We start from the raw sequence: 20,092 nt of genomic DNA, 5'->3' as shown, positions 1-20,092 counted from the left end.
GAAATTGCACAGATTAGATAAAACAAAAATTGCTCAGTCTCTTTTGTAAAAAAATAGTTAAATCTTGAATTGTTCCTGATCATTTGGCCAGATAGAAGTTTAGTTACCGTGAAAAGTGATTTCCAGTTTATACTAATTACATAAGAAAAAAAAAGTGTAACAATCTTCCAATAAACTGCTATACTACCACTACCTCAGCTCCTTAATATAAGAAGTTTTGGCAGTTCAGAATTTCAGATTGAACTGCCCAAAACGTCTTGCATTTGGGAACGGAGGGAGTAGTAAAGAGAGCCTATTTTCTAAGCCTCTACATGGCAAATTACCCAATAGAAAGAGAAAGATCTTATCACCGTTCTCCTTTTGTACACAAAAAATCAGAATAATCCTAACGTATACACCCCGTCGACCCCGATCTCTCCTAACCTTGGCCATCCCAACACTGAATATGTGCTTCCTTGAAACTATCATAGTAACATTTCCTGCAGCTGCCAAAGCTGTCAAAGTTCGTGTGTGCTATGTGCATTCCAAAATCCAGCCTGATCCTTGATAGCCCACTCCTACGACGACATACTATCATCGTCGTCGGACTTGTTCTCCCGTCGTTGGCCGTACAGACTTAGAACTGGCAGTGAGGTTGTCGCTGAAATACGGAACGACCTTGCGGACCCGACGACGGTTCTGTCCTGCTGCATCCGGCCAACCTCCCTACAGACATGATCCAGCGTCGACAGGAAGTCCCTCACCACCATGAATATTCTCAGGGGGTGAGCCTCCTCCTTTGAGGCGTCGCCGTGGAAGTAGTCGGTGATGTCTTTCACTCTCCCCAGAGCCCTCTTCTCCTCGCCTCTCACTCGCTCGATTTCCTTCTCGGCTTCCTTCAGAAAGCCCTGCATTGCTATGAAGAATCTCTGGCCCTGGGTGCATTGCCTTTCGAGCTGCAACACGGACTTGATCTTCTCAAGGCCTGTTTCAAGCTTACTGACATAGCTGTGCAGAACATCGAAGTCCATGGAGGCTGCCTTCTTCACGTTTCCGAGCTCGCTGCTCAGCCCCGACACGACTTTCAGGCCTTGCTTATGGAAGTGCTCGTTAGAGCTGGCGGTTTCCTTTTCAGATTTTGCGTCTTCTGATCGAATCATTTCTTGGACAACAAAATGCAGCAGCGTGGTTTTACCATCTGCTCCCTTGACGTCCGCAAGCTTTAGTAGGGTGTCGAGCTTAAAGGCTTTAGCCTCACCCCTGTTTGTGCCGACATTCATCCGGTTTCCAGTTCTCAGCACAGCCTCAAGGAGTTTTAGGAACAGCCTGCTACCTCTAAGATCTTCACAAGCAGCCTGAAAACAAGTGGATAAATGTCAACTAACAGCATGTGTGACAGCTGAAAATGTAGGAAAATGATCTTTGATATTCAAGTCTATGACGTGCAGTTTGTAGTACCAAAATTGGCAAGAATTTGTGCAGTAAGAATGTACGATCTCGCATACCTCTAGTGTTTCAAACGATTTCCTTAGGTAATTGGTCTCTGTCTCAAAATTCGCTCGGTACAGCATCGCATCAACTCTTTTGAAGGCAAAAGGTATATCCAGTACAGTCTTGAGAAAACGTTCTGCGGTTCCCAGCTTCGATAAGTCGCCACTGTAATCTCGTAGTTTGACTTCCTCCTCTTTAGTAGGTGCCATCTTGACCAACGTTTCCAAAAGTTCACTGCCCAAACATTCGGCATTGCCTGTTCAAAAATGGAGTGCAGATAATGCATAGTCAGTGGTCACTGCTGTGTAAAAATGACATACTACATATAACAGCAGAACACTCCATTGAAAAACATAAAAGTGAGCAAGGGTAGAGATCAGGGTGGGAGTTTGATGCAGAGCAAATTATGAGTGTTGGACTTTGGAGCATGAAGTGGTACGACCATGGCATCGTCCATAATGAGAGAAGGGAAAAAAGATCAGTGTAACAGTTGGTGGATGTTTGTTCCATCAGGATGTTCACAGCCTTCCTACTAGAAAAGGATTGATCGAGCCATCTTCCTTTGAAGATCTCAAGTCACTGTAAATTCTGTTGAGGTCTTACTATCAAGAATCAAAATTTCCTGTTAATTCTAAAGCACCTATCACTATTGAACTGCATGCCCACCAAGGTCCAAACTCGAATCTCATTGAAAGCAAAATCGCAGAATCAGATGAAAAGAACTAAAGAACGCCTCCAACTGAAGATTTGCTGACAGAATAGCGTACGGAGTATTCTTTTAACTAAAGAACAGTCGAGAGCTGACTCGGTCATGTGCAGGGATTACTGCTAGCAGGAAAATTGAGCCGACAATTTTGTCCAATGGAAGCAAGTTCGTCACAGCAGTTGGACAATCAGTATTGTACGATCACTCACCATCCAAGAGCGCATCCGAGACCTCCTCGCGCGTGACATTCAAGGCACGAAGCAGGATGGCGATGTTCTGTGCTTTCTTGGGGTCGAGCACCCTCTCCTCCTGCCGGAACGGCGGCATGCCGGGCTTCCTCCCGGCGTCCCTCGGCGGCGCGGCGGGCATCGAGTTGTTCATGAAGAGCGCCTCGATCATGTCCTCGTCCAACCTGAAAGAAACGGCTGAAACATGATGCATAGTTGGGAGAGAAAAGTAGGGATCACGCAGTAATTGTGCACCGGTTCTCAACTGGAATGAGCTTGACTTGAGCTGGTCCCAGACCATGGCGCGGTCGGAGGTCGCCCGCACCTTGTCCCAGTGCAGCGGCTTCAGCTTCGGCAGACCGCCGGCGGAGTCGTCCGCTTCCGGCATCGACGTGCTCCCGTTGTTATCCGAGGTTGTCGACGCCGTGATCGGCATCGACATGGCAATGCGGGGACCTTCCGGCGGCAGCGGCTTCATCAACCGGCGCCTCGATGTCGGCTCGGCTGTCTTTGGGGGAATTCTGTTTGTTGACGCCATCGGTGGCGGCGGTGGAGGAGGGGGTTTTGGAGCTGTGTGAGACTTTGCCGGCGCTGGTGGTGGTGGAGGAGGAGGAGGTGGTGGTGGTGGCCGTGGAGGCGGGTTGGTGGGTTGCAGCGGCCGCGGGGATGGCGAGATGACCTGCTTGACGTCGGGAGTGGAGCCAGTGGAGAAGCGCGTGCGCGGGGGTGTGCGCGTGCGGCGGGATCGTGCAGGGGGCGGCGGGAGCGCGGTGACCGGGGGAAAGAAGTCGCTGGTCATGCTGGGAAGGCTGCGGCGGGACGCGGTGGTGGTGGTGGGCGGGCTGGACGCGCTCGCCTCGCTCCACGTCTCGCCGCACACGCCGCCGGCTCCGCCGGAGCCAGAGCCCCCCGAGCGCTGCCGTGGCGTGTAGTACGCGGCCTCCTCGTCGGAGGAGCCCATGGTGGGCGCGCGCCGCAGCGGCGGGAGCGGGCGGAGCTCCGGGCTCGGGTGGTCGGTGGCCTCGTCGAGGCACACGCCGCGCCGCGCGCGCTCGTTCCGCAGCTTGCGGTACGGTGACCCGGCGAGGTCGGCGCTGGTGGGCCCGCGGTGTTGGTGCGCGGGCGTGGCGGGCTCCATCGTGCCGACGTAGAGGAAGTCGGTGGCGGCGGGAGCCGTGCGGCGGTGCGCCGGCCCTCCGTCGGGGCCGAGCAGCTTCTGCGACTCGCATCGGCGGCGGGCGCGGCCGGTGATGAGGAACGCGCACGCGAAGCCGAGCAGCGCGACACCGGCGGCGGCGGCTGCCCCGGCCGCCACTATGGTCGCCTTCTTGGGGCCGCTGCCGGCAGCAGAGGCGGACGGCGGGTTGGAGACGTCGGCGGCGATGGTGGTGGGGGAGGTCGTCGTACCGCTACCGCTACCGCCACCGACACCGACACCTCCACCAGCTGCGGGCGGTGCCGGAGGAAAGAAGTCGCCGGGAGGGGCACCAGGCGTCACTGCGGGAGGACTGGGGTCGGAAGTGAAGTCTGGAGCTGGTGGAGGCGGCGGCGACGGGGGCGGAGTCCACTCAATGGGGAAGAGCGGCTGGTGCAGCACGCGCCTGGCGCCGACGACATCGCCGGACACCGCCGGAGAGACGCAGCTGCACAGCACCAGCTGCGCGAGGAGCAGCGCGATGGCGGGAGGCATCTGGCGGGGCGAGCGGAGCAGAGCATGCAGAAGAAGATAAAAGCCAAAGCTAGAGTGCAGCTTCGGCTCTGCTTTCTAGAGTGAGAGAAAGACAGGAAGAGAGAGAGGAAGCCGCCATTTTCGGGCTCGGAGATGTACCATTGCCACCATGGATGGAGATCGACGGTCTGGGTCACACGTGGCACCTCCGAATCTGCTTGCTTTCCGTTCCGTCTGCCGCTTCTCTTTTCTTTTTCCTCGGCTCTCTGCTTTGGCATCCCGCTTTCGAAAACGGTGCTGGATCTAGTCAGTGAATAGCCTCTTTTGATGGACAAAGATTAGTGTACAGATACGACTGTACAAGAACTTTGATCGGGTCGGAGATTTCTCGCTGTGTTTTTTAACAGAAATTGGAGTGGATTAAAATACAGAGTTGTTTGTAGGTTGGTACAAAGCGGAGGCAAAGGAAAATATTCCGCACAAAACACATGCTCAGGTAATTGGAACACGATACTTTGCGTACCAACAACCTCCATCTACATCGTCAAGCTATGCATTCTCTTTTCTGTACGAACTGCAGTGATAGTAGTACTCGTAGGATCGATATGATTATGTCCATATCCACGTGGGACCTTGCTCATTAAGGTTGCTCGCTGCAAATTAGCGTGTTTGACCCTGATTAAAGGGCCGACATATGATTCCAGCAAGTGCTCGAGGCCGGGTTTAGTCGGGTTGGGTTGATAAGATACTCGGTACATTGCATGTCATCTAGAGAAGACCAAAAACATGTTATGCACCCTCCCTTGCAAATTACATTGCCTGTTAGTTTTGATAAAAGTTATAAAATTTCTTAACTACTACCAATGCATATAATTTGGAAATATGTTGCATAAGTCATGATTATTCATTCATTTCCTGTACAGGATGAGGGTACCATTGAATGACACGAGCAGCTCAAGTTATATATTAAAAATTATTATAAAAGTTTGTTGAAGATCTTGAGGACAGTAATCTGAGGATGGTTCAAACCTAGATTGATGACATACCCCACCACGAGGAAAATTATTTTCTTACTTCCTTTTATTTGGAGGAGGAAGTAAAGAATACGGTTTTTCAGATCGAGCACAATAAAACGCTAGGTTCGGATGGTTCTCCTGCAGAGTTCTATCATTTCAGGGAGATAATCAAAGCAGACTTCTTGGAGCTTTTCGGTGCTTTCCATATCGGACAACTTGAACTTTTTCCCATTAATTTTTGTGAGATCATTTTGTTGCCAAATTTTAATGAAGCGGAAATGATTCAACAATATAGAACGATCTGCCTTCTTAGTGTTTGCTTTAAGATATTCACTAAAGCTGCTACTATTAAGCTTAATTCAGTGGTTGATCATGTGGTTCATCCAACTTAGTCCGCTTTCATGCAAGGAAGATATATCCTAGATGGAGTTGTTACCTTGCGTGATACAGTCCACGAGTTACATCGTAAAAGGATGAACGATGTCATCCTAAAAGATCGACTTTCAGAAAGCCTATGATAAAATTAAATGGTCTTTTCTTCAGCAGACACTCGGAATGAATGGGTTTTCTGATATGTGGCGTGCTTTAATGCATAACTTTATTTTCAGAGAAAGTGTAGCCATAAAAGTTAATGATGACGTTGGTAGATACTTCCAGACGAAAAAGTTTTAAGGCAAGGGAATCCATTATCACCCATGGTATTTAATATAGTGGATGATATGCTTTCCACATTATTGAGCGCACCAAGAATGATGAGCAAATTGAAGGGGTGGTTCCTCACCTTGTTGATGGAGGACTATCTAGTCTTCGAAACGCTGATGATACAATCCCTTTTATGGTGAGAAACATGAAATTAATTGTATCAGCTTTCGAGCAATTATCAGATCTAAAGATTAATTTCCATAAAAGTGAAATATTATATTTCGGCAATGCCCAAGACGACGCCAACCTATATGCCGAGATTTTTGGCCCTGGGCTTAGTCAGTTTCTAATTTGCTATTTATGCATTCCGATTCATTTTCGGAGGCTTACAAATGCTAAATGGAAATACATCAAAGAGAGATTTAAAGAATGTATGAGTAGCTAGAAAGGAAAATTACTATCTTTGGGTGGAAGATTGGTCCTTATTAAATCATTACTAACAAATATGGTATTTTATATGATATCATTCTTCCAGTTACCCAAAGGAGTCTTGCGTCGGTTGGATTATTTCTGGTTAAGAATCTTTTAGCAAGGAGATAGTGAGAAGAAGAAATACTGGCTTACTAAATGGAGTGTTGTTTGACGTGAAGATCGAGGAGACCTTGCTGTTTATGACCTCGAGGTTAAGAACAGGGCTCTTCTGGGTAAATGGTTGGCCAAGCTACTCACCGAGGATTGAGTGTGGCAAACAATTCAGAAGAGAAAATATGTTGACTCAAGTGCGATATTTCGAGTGTCATGAAAACCTAGGGATTCACACTTCTAGGCTGGCCTTATGATGATGAAGAAGTACTTCTTCCCATATGGTTCTTCTCTATTAAGGATGGATGGTAGATAAGATTATGGGAGGATAAATAGTTAGGAAATACCACAGTCTAGGAACAATATCTAATTATGTACAATGTTACGCGACACAAATGTGATACCTTTGATAATGTGTTGGGTCCTCCCCTCCGAGTGTGACATTCAGAAAAGACCTTGTTGGGCCCCCACTTGCATCTTGGAATGCATTCCTACAACATTTGGATTTTGTCCGTTTAACATAAGAGCTGGGCGAATTTCATTGGAACCTTAATGAGAATGGTAAATTCTCTGTGGATTCCATGTATAGAGCAATGATCCAACCGATTGAGATGATAGTTAATAATAAGATGATTTGGAAGATGAAGATAGCGTTGAAGACGAAGGTTTTTGCGTGGTATCTTCGCCATGGTATTATTCTCACTAAAGACAACCTTGCAAACTGGAATTGACAGGGAAGAAAATAGTATGACTTTTATCCTCACGATGAGACAATAAAACACTTGTTCTTTCAATGTCAGTTTGCAAAATCTATATGCTCAATTATCCAAATAGGTTCTACCTTATATCTTCCGCATAGTATTGCTAATATATTTGGCAATTGGCTTAATGGGGTGGATCATAGATTCAAAATACTTATTAGGGTGGAAGCGCTTGCCATTATTTGCTTGCTTTGGGTATGTAGAAATGAGAAGGGTTTTAGTGATAAAAATTCATCTCTTATGCAGGTTATCTACATTGCACATGTTTGCTCCGTTCATGGTCATCTCTTCAGTGTGGAGAACCATGACCTTTTTACGGATGTGTCTACACGGTTGGAGGGCACGTCAGGGGAGTTAATTACCCAATATGGGTGGCAGCTTTGGACCTCTACCGCCTTAGGAGTCGATATAGTTTCATGCTGCTATCGTTCATCAAGTTTTTTATGTTTTGCGTTTGTAGTTTGGATTTTGAACGACTATGTGCATCTTAGTTATGCAGAGACTAGGTGTAATGCTTAAACATCTGTAAGTAGTGAAGCAGCCTTTATCAAAAATAATTCATGATTGTTTGATTAACATTGAGTTGGCATTCTAGATGTTGAATTTTATTTATATACTTTGGTCAAACTTTATAAAATAAACTTTGTTCAAAAATAGTACGCAATGTAATATGGGAGTGAGGAGTGCAATAGATTATCTCTTAAAATTACCTCAGTAGTACTGTTGGGATATTGAGGGCAATGGAATAATGTTATCTATCTTTGGTTGTCGCTCATTTTTCGTAATTAATCGGGCAACTCTCTTTTTTTTAATCAATGGAAAGTTAAAACTTTTGCTTAGGGTTTAAAATAAAAGTTATCTCTAAAAATTAATGCTTATATGATTTTAAAATTATGGGTGATTATCAATATAATATAAACATTTACTACCTCTGTTTCAAACAATAAGTTTTATATTATTTTTGAAAAAACAAACCATGTAAAGTTTATCCAAGTTTTTATAAAAAATATTACTATCTAAACTACAAAAATCGATATTATTGGATACATGATGAAATATATTTCATATGGTGTCTATAGAATATCGTATTTGCTGAGATATTTTTCTAAAAAATTAATTAAGCTTAACTTGGCTTGACTTTTGAGAAAAAGTATAAGTTTTATTTCATTAAAACGGAGGGAGTAACTATGATAAATCCTCGCGTACGATGGAAATAAACTGTATAATCTTTCTTACTAAGAGATCACCTCTTATAGCTAAGAGCATTTTTACATTTCTCTCTAATTCATCACTACAATATATCATTCAACGTGGGCCCATTGCATTGTTAAGATAATACTCCCTCTCTCACAGTTTATAAGACACGCGCGTACCCCTAGGTTGTAAATTTGATCAAGTTAGCATTAGTTATATGTTATAAAAATTATATCATTAGAAAGTTCAGATGTTCTATTTTCTAATGATATAATTTTTGTATTATATAATTTAAATTATATAGGTTAAATTGATGACCTAGGGGTACGCGCGCGCCTAATAAACTGTGAAGGAGGGAGTACTATTGTACATTTACTTGCACATATGACAGTGTCCAGGACCAGTATAACCGAGCCATGTGTCCACAAGCGGCCACATCAGATACAACCTCCATTTAAAAATAAGTGACTGAACTTTTTTTTTTTTTGAACAGAAAGAAATTTTTATTACTTAAGCACATTTTACAGAGAGTAGCGTGAAGGGAGCCACGCTATTTGCAGAGAAGATGGCCTGAGTTGGACATTGACCTAACTCAGAGCATATACACCTGATGGATACAACATTCGTTTGAATTCTAGTTGCTAATCTAGCATGATGATGTGCTTTAGTATTGTAGCTTCTCTGCAGATGAGTAATCCTGCTAGATTGGAAGGAAGAGCTTGCTTGAATAGCTGCAATGAGTGGCCTGATTGTCCAATGTCCTGGAGCCGTGACGATATTTGTTGCAGCTGCTGCAGTCGCCAAGATAGAACTATCGGTATAGAAGTGTGGTTGCTGTAACTGAAGTATTTCAGCAACCTTAGTGGCCAGCAAAAGGCCAAAAGCTTCTGCCTGCAAAGGTGAAGACGCCGGAGGGGACCTGGCCGATATGTATAGCTGATTGCAGTGTCCAATGTGCTCTGTTTTGATAAATATACCTATGCCTGCTTGAGCTGTTCGGGCGTCTTGCTGTAACTTCCAGGCTGCATCACAAAAAATGGTTACCCCTTCGAGATTGGAAGTAGTGTGTATTACAGGCCCCGAAGAGTTGAGTTGTTGTAAGCTCGGTTTACCCGCAGAGGGTTTTGGTCCTTCAAGCTTCATACCCTGCATTATAGCATTTGAAACAGCAAAAATATGGCCAGGGCTAGAATGTATCCTGTTAAAAAGACAGTCATTTCTTGCCTTCCACAAACACCAGAGGAAAGTGTATAAGCTTGCTATATTGACCTGGGGATGTGATACGTCTCCGACGTATCGATAATTTCTTATGTTCCATGCCACATTATTGATGTTATCTACATGTTTTATGCACACTTTATGTCATATTCGTGCATTTTCTGGAACTAACCTATTAACAAGATGCCGAAGTGCCGATTGTCGTTTCTGCTGTTTTTGGTTTTAGAAATCCTAGTAAGGAAATATTCTCGGAATTGGACGAAATCAAAGCCCAGGGGCCTATTTTTCCACGAAGCTTCCAGAAGACCGAAGACGAAACGAAGAGGGGCCACGAGGCAGCCAGAGCATAGGGCGGCGCGGCCCCTGCCCTGGCTGCGCGGCCCTATGGTCTGGGCCCCTCGCGCCGCCTCTTGACCTACCCTTCCGCCTACTTAAAGCCTTCGTGACGAAACCCCCAGTACCGAGAGCCACGATACGGAAAACCTTCCAGAGACGCCGCCAACGCCGATCCCATCTCGGGGGATCCAGGAGATCGCCTCCGGCACCCTGCCGGAGAGGGGAATCATCTCCCGGAGGACTCTACGCCGCCATGGTCGCCTCCGGTGTGATGTGTGAGTAGTCTACCCCTGGACTATGGGTCCATAGCAGTAGCTAGATGGTTGTCTTCTCCCCATTGTGCTATCATTATCGGATCTTGTGAGCTGCCTAACATGATCAAGATCATCTATCTGTAATTCTATATGTTGCGTTTGTTGGGATCCGATGAATAGAGAATACTTGTTATGTTGATTATCAAAGTTATATCTACGTGTTGTTTATGATCTTGCATGCTTTCCATTACTAGTAGATGCTCTGGCCAAGTAGATGCTTGTAACTCCAAGAGGGAGTACTTATGCTCGATAGTGGGTTCATGCCTGCATTGACACCGGGACAAAGTGATGAAAGTTCTAAGGTTGTGTTGTGCTGTTGCCACTAGGGATAAAACATTGATGCTATGTCTAAGGATGTAGTTGTTGATTACATTACGCACCATACTTAATGCAATTGTCTGTTGCTTTGCAACTTAATACTGGAGGGGGTTCGGATGATAACCTGAAGGTGGACTTTTTAGGCATAGATGCAGTTGGATGGCGGTCTATGTACTTTGTCGTAATGCCCAATTAAATCTCACTATACTCATCATGATATGTATGTGCATGGTCATGCTCTCTTTATTTGTCAATTGCCCAACTGTAATTTGTTCACCCAACATGCTGTTCGTCTTATGGGAGAGACACCTCTAGTGAACTGTGGACCCCGGTCCAATTCTCTTTACTGAAATACAATCTACTGCAATACTTGTTCTACTGTTTTCTGCAAACAATCATCTTCCACACAATACGGTTAATCCTTTGTTATAGCAAGCCGGTGAGATTGACAACCTCACTGTTTCGTTGGGGAAAAGTACTTTGGTTGTGTTGTGCAGGTTCCACGTTGGCGCCGGAATCCCTGGTGTTGCGCCGCACTACATCCCACCGCCATCAACCTTCAACGTGCTTCTTGGCTCCTCCTGGTTCGATAAACCTTGGTTTCTTTCTGAGGGAAAACTTGCTGCTGTGCGCATCATACCTTCCTCTTGGGGTTCCCAACGAACGTGTGAAATACACGCCATCAGGATGCCCAGATGATAATAAAACTTGAATCATGTCAGGAATATTACTATGAGAAGCAGCTAGGACTTCAGTTCTAAGATACCAAGGATGAGAATACCAAGCTGCTTTGGAGAAAGGGCATAGGAAAAAAAGGTGCATGTCATCTTCTACACAACCACATCTAGAACATTCAGGTTTAATATGCCTTGATAATCTGCTTGCCCGTTTACCTGTGGCTAGCGCCTTACGAAGGAGTCTCCAAGCAAATGTTTGGACTCGAGGTACCATCGTATTAGTTCGCCAAACCTGATTGAGCAAAGAGATGATCTGCTGGGATACTTCTTTGGGCTGCTGGTTAACAGGGAGTGAGAGATTATTGAAACAAAACTTGTAGGCGCTCTTAGGAGTACACTGGCCGGCAGGAGTTAATTTCCATACTAAAGTATCTCGCTCATTTGCATTTATGATCGGAGTTTGAAGAATGGCATTGGCAGTATTAGGAGTAAAAAGAGAACAAATCAATTCTGCATTCCAAGCCTTTTGGTTAGGTAACCATAAATCTTTGACAACAGCTGGGTATACAAAAGGCGGAGTTTGAATATTAAGATTATCATAAATAGTTTCCCACTCTGAGAACCAGGGGGTGCTCCAGATTGAACTGTTTCCATCAAAGATTTGATAAAAAGCTGCTGAAATTAAAAGAGGTTTTACCTTGAGTATAGCAGTCCAAAATGCAGACTTGGGCTTATCTGGTTTGGCTCTCCAGATGGAAGTGTCGTGATGGTATTTTGCTTTCAGTATCAAGGCTAGTTGACTATGAGGTTCTTTTGCTAATCTCCAGGCCGCCGAGAGAATAAGACTTTGGTTCATTGCCTGCAAATTCCTAACGCCTAGTCCTCCAATTTTCTTTTTCATGCAGATGTCTGCCCATGCCCTTAGGCACAAGCTTTTTGTCGTATCCTCATCTTTGACTCCTGTCTATTATATGTCTAACATTCTTTTCTCCAAGTGACTGAACTTTATTAGCACTTGCTGAAACAATACAAAGAACCCAACACCGCGCCCAAACAGAGAGTTGTATGTGGCGTTGCATATGAGATTGAAACCAGGGTTGCAAGAGACATCCCGCATAAACCCGTGAAATCATTATCTATTGCAAACCAGACTAATTTATTAAAAAAGTTACAATTAGCCTAACCAATTTTGACTACGAAGTAGGGCGGATCGGGTGCCTGCTTAATTTGCATCCCTTGAAACACCGCTCTGCGGAAATTCGTGCTTTAATCAGTGCTGCTTCTTTTCCTCTTTACGTATCTACACTTTCTCTCGCGTGTATATATATGCTCGACGCCGGTCGGTCGTGTACGACGTCCATTATTCATTCCCTAGCTGGGGATACATGGGATCTTCGAATGCTTTGCTTAACTGCATTGCTTTCCTCTTGACAGTATTTCCGTAGTGCTCGCTTACTGATCATTATTAGCTTTAGTCGAAAGCGTCTTACGGTGGGGATGAGTGCCTTCTGCTGTGTGTCCGCCATGAATAAAAAAAAATGAATCATCACACGTACTGTACATGGGATGCTGGAGGACGGGATTAAACAAAGAGATCGTGTGTGCTTCGTCGTTAATGGTGATGGCCTGGGCCTGGGTCTGCATGTGGATTTCTATAATTTCTCACGGCAAGCATCATCATCTGCTTTGGGTCCTGTCTGTCACGTGGAAAGCGGGCCGATCCCGGAGCGCGGCGCCAAGCATCGTCTATTTACGCTTGTTTTTATAATCCGGAAGTCCCGCTCCCGCCAACGGTCAACAACACGGAAATTTTATAGGATTTTCTTTATTTATTTTTAGATGGGCCTTGTTTGATTCTGAGGATTCAAAAAAAATCATAAATGCAAAATCATGATGGTAATGTCATGCGCATTTCCTTCCTACATGTTTCGTATACACTGAAGTTTACTTGATTCGGTCATAGGAAAGACAGATAATTCTCATAAAGAAGTTTGAACGGAATCTTGATTTTCTATAGTGCGATGGATTATTTAGATAAAATAATCGCATGAGATTGAGTCATACAAATCAAAGAATGGGCTTGTTTGATTCGTAGGATTCTTATACCACATGAATAGGAAAACTGCAGGATTAGAATGTCACGTCTAGTTGAATCCTACACGATTTGGAACATACCGGAAAAAAATCAATTAGCGTTTGATTCACAAGAAAATCAAAGAAACTGTAACATAAGGCTTGAGTGGTTGCAAATTTTCCTCCAAAACATAGTGCAATGCAATCTTATAGGGAAAAAAATCCTATATATTCCTATGGATTCAATCCTACAAATCAAAAAGTGCACATATAAAAAATTCCTAAGGATGAAAATCCTACAAAATTCCTATATAATTTCCTTTAATCAAACAAAAAAGTAGAACATGTGAATTTTCTAACGATATTTTTTGTAATATATAACTTGTATTAATTTTGTCAAATTTATGATCTTGTGATACACGTAGGACCTATAAACCGGGGCAACATGAATGGAGTTATTCAAGGATTGAAAACAATGATCATGCAAGTCACGTTTTGCTTATCATATCCATTGTTTTGCACATCAAATCCTACTATTTGATGGCAATTGCACCGTGGTCGAAGATGATGACCTGCTTGCGCTTGGTTGTAGTTCTTTCTGCTGCAGGGGTCTTCTCTCAAGTTTATGGGATGATGACACAGGGCTCCGGAGATCTTCATGGGTTATGGTAGTCTTAGGGTGTTCTAGGTGTTCTTGGTCCTTTGTGTTTGTGTTTCTCCGTGCTTGTAAGGGTCAACAACTTTGTATCTTTCCGTGGTATGAATGCAGAGAAATTCTATAAAAAAAACTCGTACTACTTATTCTTGTAGTTGCAAAGGCAATACTCATTGTTTGAGTTTTTTTTTTATCAAGTATATCTTTTGTTGGAGTTTCTAAGTTTCGTCAAATGCTTGATATAATAGGATTGAGGATATTATGGAAACCACTTGATTGTGGTGAGCTTTATATTGTGAGTGGGTTAAATCAAGAGATGTGTTTGCCTAGGCCCTGTGAGACTTGGTGGGGATCTTATTACAAAATTGTATGCAACATCATTGCTATTTTTTCCCCAATGATGTACACACCCCAAATCTAGAGATGATACTTCATATAAGGATGGGTGATAAAAATACATTATGTGCTTGGAGCATCTAAGACTATTGAGTTTGATATCTTTGCACACATAATGTTTGTTTTTCTTGGATATGCAAGCAAATTTTCTGAGTGTTTGTAATAATGGAGCAAGATATTGTTAATAATGCAATCTCACATGTTAATGTGTCAAAGAGCAGAATGCAACAGTGGAGGTCTGATGGTTGGGTTCAATCCCTTGTGTGGATCAACTATATTTTAAGATAAACAAGTGTTGAAGTTCCTGCTATGGATGTGCCTTATTGAAAAACAATAGGTATGAGTGTGTCCGAAACCAAACGAATGATGACCACTTCAGAAAGAAGTATACATTGGTGTCATTGATCAAATTGTTCGAGAGATTGATAATTGGTTTGATGCGGTTAATATGAGGTATTCTCTTGTATGTCTTCCTTAAATCATTCAGACTTGCTTGCTTATTTTGATGCATAGAAAGACCCTGGACTAGACGAGTTCTACTCTAATAGGATCTTGGGCAATTATTTGCTAAAAAAATGAATTACACCTTGATAATTATACTATGACAAGAGACGGGGTGATAGCTTCCAAGGTGTAGAGAACCATGCTGACCTCTCAGTCAAGCTTGTTGAAACACAAAGGCATAAAGTGTATGATTTGATTTTCTTGCTTCTAAAATCGGTAATTCTTCTCCTGGCGGTGACAAGAAGTGTTGAAAGTACTTTTTGCAATGACTTTAGTGAAAAAACATTAGAAGGGTGATAGTCTTAGACGATTGTCTAGTCAAACAAGTGGATGGAGATGATACAATGGAGACTTTCATGTTCCTAAGACTAGTCACAATGCATAGTATCATATAGAAGTATCATGCATATGATACTACTACATGTTACTATCTCTACAATGCATGGTATCATATACTAGTATCATAGTCTTCATATATTAATTATTTTGTAGAATCTCAATGCAAATAGATGTACAAGATTTATTTGATATTAATTTTTCTAGTAATATGTGCTATGATATTGTATCTACCTATGATACTAGTATCCTCTCTCTCCTCCTTAATAGCACTGCCACATCAGCATTTTGCATGCATGGAATGCATGATACTACCTATGATACTTCCATTGTGGGTAGTCTAAGGTAGCATAGGCCAAACAAGTCAAACAAGTGGCATTGTAAATTTATTGCATGCATATTTTGAATTTCAGTATGGTGTTTGAACTATTTATGCAACTTTCCAATTAAATCTTTCAGTTTCATGTTACTTATTGCTTATGCCGAATTGGGTTGCAAGTTTACAATTATTTACGGAATTGATAAATGAATTTATCCGAACTCAAGTCAGAATTTTCGTGCACCATTACCATTTGGGATAAACCTAGGCCCCACTGGCCCGTTGCATATTCCATGAGCACTTTCACATGGGAGAACTATCATGAATTTTGTTATAGAGTACTAGTTTTTAAGGCTGCTCATAGTGGGGAGTAACTTAGACTAGTAACATATGCCACGGTTCTAGTCTAGGTTACTACCTTCATAGTGGGTAGTAACTTATATGTGGTGTCATGCATTGTGTCATTTATTATGTTGTAGATTCATTTTGCCTTGGGGTGTGTGATGTTATGGTAACATAGCTAGTTACCACCTCACTCTCTTTCTTCATTTATTCGCATGCCATGTCACCAAAATGCTTTGAGATGTGTGATGTTACTAGTTATGTTACTCCCACTATGAGCGGTCTAAGAAGATGAGAGAGTTGATATCTACGTTAGTAAAACAAGTTTTTAGTCGTAAATTACTCTCTTGGTACTTGAGTCATGGTGTTTTAAAAGAAAAATACATGAGGCATATTAATTACTGGCAAAGTGGTAAGGTCGTGCAGATTGCAGAAGATTAGAAATGGAAAAATTATGTGTGACTAAATCGTGGGGAGGAGACGCTACTGATGAGTATGGGGGCATGCTGGCACGTGGTGCGGTCAGTGCCGCGTGCAAAGGAGTTACTAATCCACCTCTCAGGTGCAATTAAGTGATTATCGTAGACTGTAATTAGAAAACATCTAGGCGTAGGCTATGGCCCGGTTGACCCATTTCCTTGCAGCTGGACGGCTAGGAATATGATAACGCCCAATGAGGCAAGGACGAGCAGTAAGAATACTTTAAGCAGCCTCAGGATCATTGCGATTTGGCATTTTGGCATGCGTGAATCAAAGATCGACCGTGTCTGTCATTCTGTCCTATTTGTGCAGAATTAAACATGTTTACCAATTTCTTTTGGAGAGTGCGTCTTTAATGGCTAATGTAAACGGATCAAAAGTGTTCATTTTTGTCAAGACGGATAGAATCAGAGAAACCCTAGTCTAGAGGCCAACGCAAACTGATCGCTTTGTCCGCGCCGATGAATTTGCCACTCAAATAAATGTGTCGGCGGGGATAACATACGAGTCCGCATGCGCTGCTTGTCCTCCTTGTATAAAACATGGCCTGTCCGCTAGTGGCACAGTAGCCACTCACACTCCCGCCACCCGAAAACTCGTATTTGGCCGGCGCCAAACCCTTGCATGCGATGGATGCCGCCACCATGAATGTCAACTTAGCTGCCCCAACTGGAGCCCCCGCGGTCATAGAGGCCTCTCCAAAGCCAACCCCGAAGCGGGTTGCCGCACCCGGCCATGGCGGGAAGTCCAAGGTGCCGAAGAAGGAGTATACACCGGAGGAGAGGGTTGTGCAGACAAAGAAATGCAAGGACCGCCGCTCCGTCTTGCGGGTGAGGAAAGCCCATCAAGTTACCAAAGCCGCCGATAGGGTCGCCACCGAGATGTCCTTGGAGATGCAAACACACGCCAAGGCGCAGCCAAAGATCTTGCCGTCCATGGTTGAGTCCATGCTCATGTTGAAGCAAGAGGCGTTCATCGGCTACACCTAGGCCTCGTCGACGAGCTCTGTAAGTTCCCAGGCCACACATCCCCCTACATCCACGACCATCATATCTGCTATCAGCTACATCGAGCCCCGTAGTGCTTGTCAAGGCGCCGCTATCCCGCCTCGCCAACTCGCGTTCATCACCGTCGGACGACCCGTTCAGTGAGAGTTTCGTCGGGGGCCCTCACCTGGACCTGAACCGCACGCCTGGCGGGGATCCGGGATCCGGACCCTCCTCCAGGAAGGCTCGGGCATCCCGACGGAGAACATGGCCGTTCCCCACAACCTGTTCGAGGAAATGCCACGACCCCTACTGATGCTGATGGAGTAAGTAAGCTCGTGCAATCTTGACCCCTTTCTCATGTGCTATAGGCCACCAATGCCCGGTGATCCATAAGACTACTACGACGACCACAAAGAGGCTTGCATGGAGGATATGATCCATGGTGGTGGCTTCATCCCAAGTGGCCTTGGGACCGAAACCCAAAGCCGAGGTTGTGACATCGACGAGGTGTCGTTGTCCTCCCAATTTGGCCAATAATTGGAGCAACACACACCCATGTTCTACCATGTCGAATGCAATGGCTTCGAGGAGGGTGACACTAAGGCCGGTGCCAGGGCCGAGGGCGAGATAGCCGGCGATGGAAAGTAGAAGGGCACGAGCCAAAGGACTTTGGCTACAGCGACAAAGAGGACATCATGCTCTGCCATTCTTGGATCTTCATTAACCAAGATCCTATATGCGGGGCCAAGCAAAAAGGCCAAGCATATTGGAGGAAGGTCACCCAAGAATTCCATTATCTCCGGCAACTTTCTCCCTAACGGATTCGTAGTACCTGCACCAGACTTCTCTCCAAAATAGGTGGGGATACATCCAACAAGGGACAAACAAGTTTTGCATGGCGATCGACCATGTCGTTTTGCGCAAAGTGAGCGGCCACGATGTTGTGGGCCTTGGAATGCTTTAAGGCAACTTTGGGAAAGGGCTACCACATGGTCCACGTACTATTGGCATGTGGTGGAGAACTCTTCAAAATGGAAGGTAGGCTACGTGACCTACCTGGTCATCATCAAGAATGGCGGAGTCGGTGTGGTGGTGGCCATGGATGGCGAAGAGGAAGCCCCGGGCCAAAATGCCCTTCCATCTCGGTGAAGGGGCCACAAGGCCACCAAGGCTGATCTGACGCGTGGGGCGTCGGCCCAGGTGTTAAGTGAGACCCTTTAGAACATGATGAACGAGACACAAGAGGCCCTGGCCAAGAGGGACGAGAAGCGGTGCCTAGAGAAGGAGGCCACCGCCGCCACCTTCATCGACCTCACCAAGCAGGCCATAGAGGACTAGAAGAAGGAGGCCGCGGCCAAGTTGCTTGTTTGCGGAGGAGAACCGGATCATGTTTGCCGACCTATGTTTCATGGATCCGAAGCAAAGAGCATGGTTCGAGAAGAAACGAGCCATCATCCGCGAATCATGACTCACATGTCTATCCTACATATTCTTGTCCCCCTTTTGCAACTTGCCTAGTTTGTACGTGCGTGCACTTCGTGATTGATTAAAATTATATGACTTTGAGACTACTATTTTTATTGTTTGTACGGCTTGTTGTGATTTTTTCCAATATTGAATCTTTAGCTGGGTGTACATAAAATGCCTCGTCCCGCTGGGTACGTACCGCAACCCAAACAAACATTACATGCAACATGATAGTTTGGGAGAATAATAACTTATATTGATTTAGACAATATTATAATGTTTATATAGAAGAGAGGAGGGTGGTCGGCCGGCCTAGGGTTAGACCCGCGACTTAGGCTAGAGTCCTAACATAACACAAAACAAACTCTAATACCCCCCCCTGTTAACATCGGGCGCCACAATGTTGAGACTGGAGCGTATGTCGATGAAAGACGTAGGATGGAGTCCTTTGGTAAAAATATCTGCAAATTGTGCACTTGTTGAAACATGCGGAACACGAACTTCTCCAACAGCAACCTTTTCCCGAACAAAGTGAATGTCGATCTCGATGTGCTTGGTACGGCGATACTGCACATGATTAGAGGCCATACAGACGGATGATATGTTGTCGCAGTAGAAAATAGTGGCGTGCTCGACGGGGCGCTAGAGTTCCACAAGTAGTTGGCATATCCAAACTGCTTTAGCAACAACATGCTCAACCGCCCTGAATTCCGCTTCAGCCGAAGACCGGGATATCGTAACCTGTCTTTTCAATGACCAAGAAACAAGATTATCACCCAAATAAACACAAAAGCCGGATGTGGATCGTCGAGTGTCTGAACATCCTGCCCAGTCTGCATCAGAATAAACTGTCAAGCTTGTTGGGGAAGATGAGTTAAGTAATAGGCCATGATCAAGAGTTCCTTATAAGTAGCGAAGAATCTTTTTGACATGAGAGAGATGAGGTAAACGAGGATCAAGCATATAGAGACATGCTTGCTGAACAGAATAAGAGATGTTGGGTCGGGTGAGAGTAGCATATTATATTGTAAAGCACCAGTGAGACTACGATATAAGGTTGGATCTGGAACAGGATCACCGTCAACCGAGAGTTTGATGGCAACATCAGTCGGTGTACGATAGGGTTGACAGTCAATCATGCCAGCTCGGTTTAAGAGATCAATAATATATTGTCGTTGAGAAAGAAAAAGGGTAGAAGATGTTCTAGTGGCGGTGACACCAAGAAAATGATGAAGTGATCCTAAATCAGTCATAGAAAATTCTTTGTTAAGAAGAGTGATGATATGTTTAAGAAAAGAATCAGAGGAAGCTGTAAGAACAATATCATCTACGTATAAAAGAAGATATGTCGTGTGAGAGGAAGATGGGAAAATAAAGAGAGATGTGTCAGATTTAGAAGGG

General features: G+C 44.4%; 2 protein-coding genes across 2 annotated transcripts; both read right to left on the bottom strand.

Annotated features, from left to right (window-relative positions):
- Positions 1 to 327: 327 nt before the first annotated feature.
- On the bottom strand, positions 328 to 4,250 carry LOC127296624 (formin-like protein 8). The gene is made up of 4 exons (XM_051326796.2): positions 2,670 to 4,250; positions 2,386 to 2,588; positions 1,485 to 1,726; positions 328 to 1,334 (listed from the first exon to the last, which is right to left on the bottom strand). Exons 1-4 carry the CDS (start codon positions 4,091 to 4,093, stop codon positions 558 to 560), a joined length of 2,646 nt encoding a protein of 881 aa, XP_051182756.1. The 5' UTR covers positions 4,094 to 4,250; the 3' UTR covers positions 328 to 557.
- Positions 4,251 to 8,777: 4,527 nt separating this feature from the next.
- LOC139830259 (uncharacterized) lies at positions 8,778 to 11,986 on the bottom strand. Its single transcript, XM_071818268.1, has 2 exons — positions 11,119 to 11,986; positions 8,778 to 9,526 (listed from the first exon to the last, which is right to left on the bottom strand). The coding sequence occupies exons 1-2, from the start codon at positions 11,984 to 11,986 to the stop codon at positions 8,778 to 8,780; spliced, it is 1,617 nt and encodes a 538-aa protein (XP_071674369.1).
- Between the last annotated feature and the right edge of the window lie 8,106 nt (positions 11,987 to 20,092).

The sequence above is a fragment of the Lolium perenne genome, chromosome 4 (genome assembly GCF_019359855.2).
Source record: "Lolium perenne isolate Kyuss_39 chromosome 4, Kyuss_2.0, whole genome shotgun sequence".
NCBI lineage: Eukaryota > Viridiplantae > Streptophyta > Magnoliopsida > Poales > Poaceae > Lolium > Lolium perenne.
Note: the sequence above shows the minus strand (reverse complement) of the source record. Positions and strands in the feature narration are given on the sequence as shown.

Coding starts and splice junctions, on each gene's coding strand:
- LOC127296624 (XM_051326796.2), bottom strand. CDS start 4,093: ATGCCTCCCGCCATCGCGCTGCTCCTCGCGCAGCTGGTGCTGTGCAGC. Junction 2,589..2,669: donor CTCAAGTCAAGCTCATTCCA/GTTGAGAACCGG, acceptor CGTTTCTTTCAG/GTTGGACGAGGACATGATCG. Junction 1,335..1,484: donor AATCGTTTGAAACACTAGAG/GTATGCGAGATC, acceptor ACTTGTTTTCAG/GCTGCTTGTGAAGATCTTAG.
- LOC139830259 (XM_071818268.1), bottom strand. CDS start 11,986: ATGAACCAAAGTCTTATTCTCTCGGCGGCCTGGAGATTAGCAAAAGAA. Junction 9,527..11,118: donor TGATGGCGTGTATTTCACAC/GTTCGTTGGGAA, acceptor AGGTCAATATAG/CAAGCTTATACACTTTCCTC.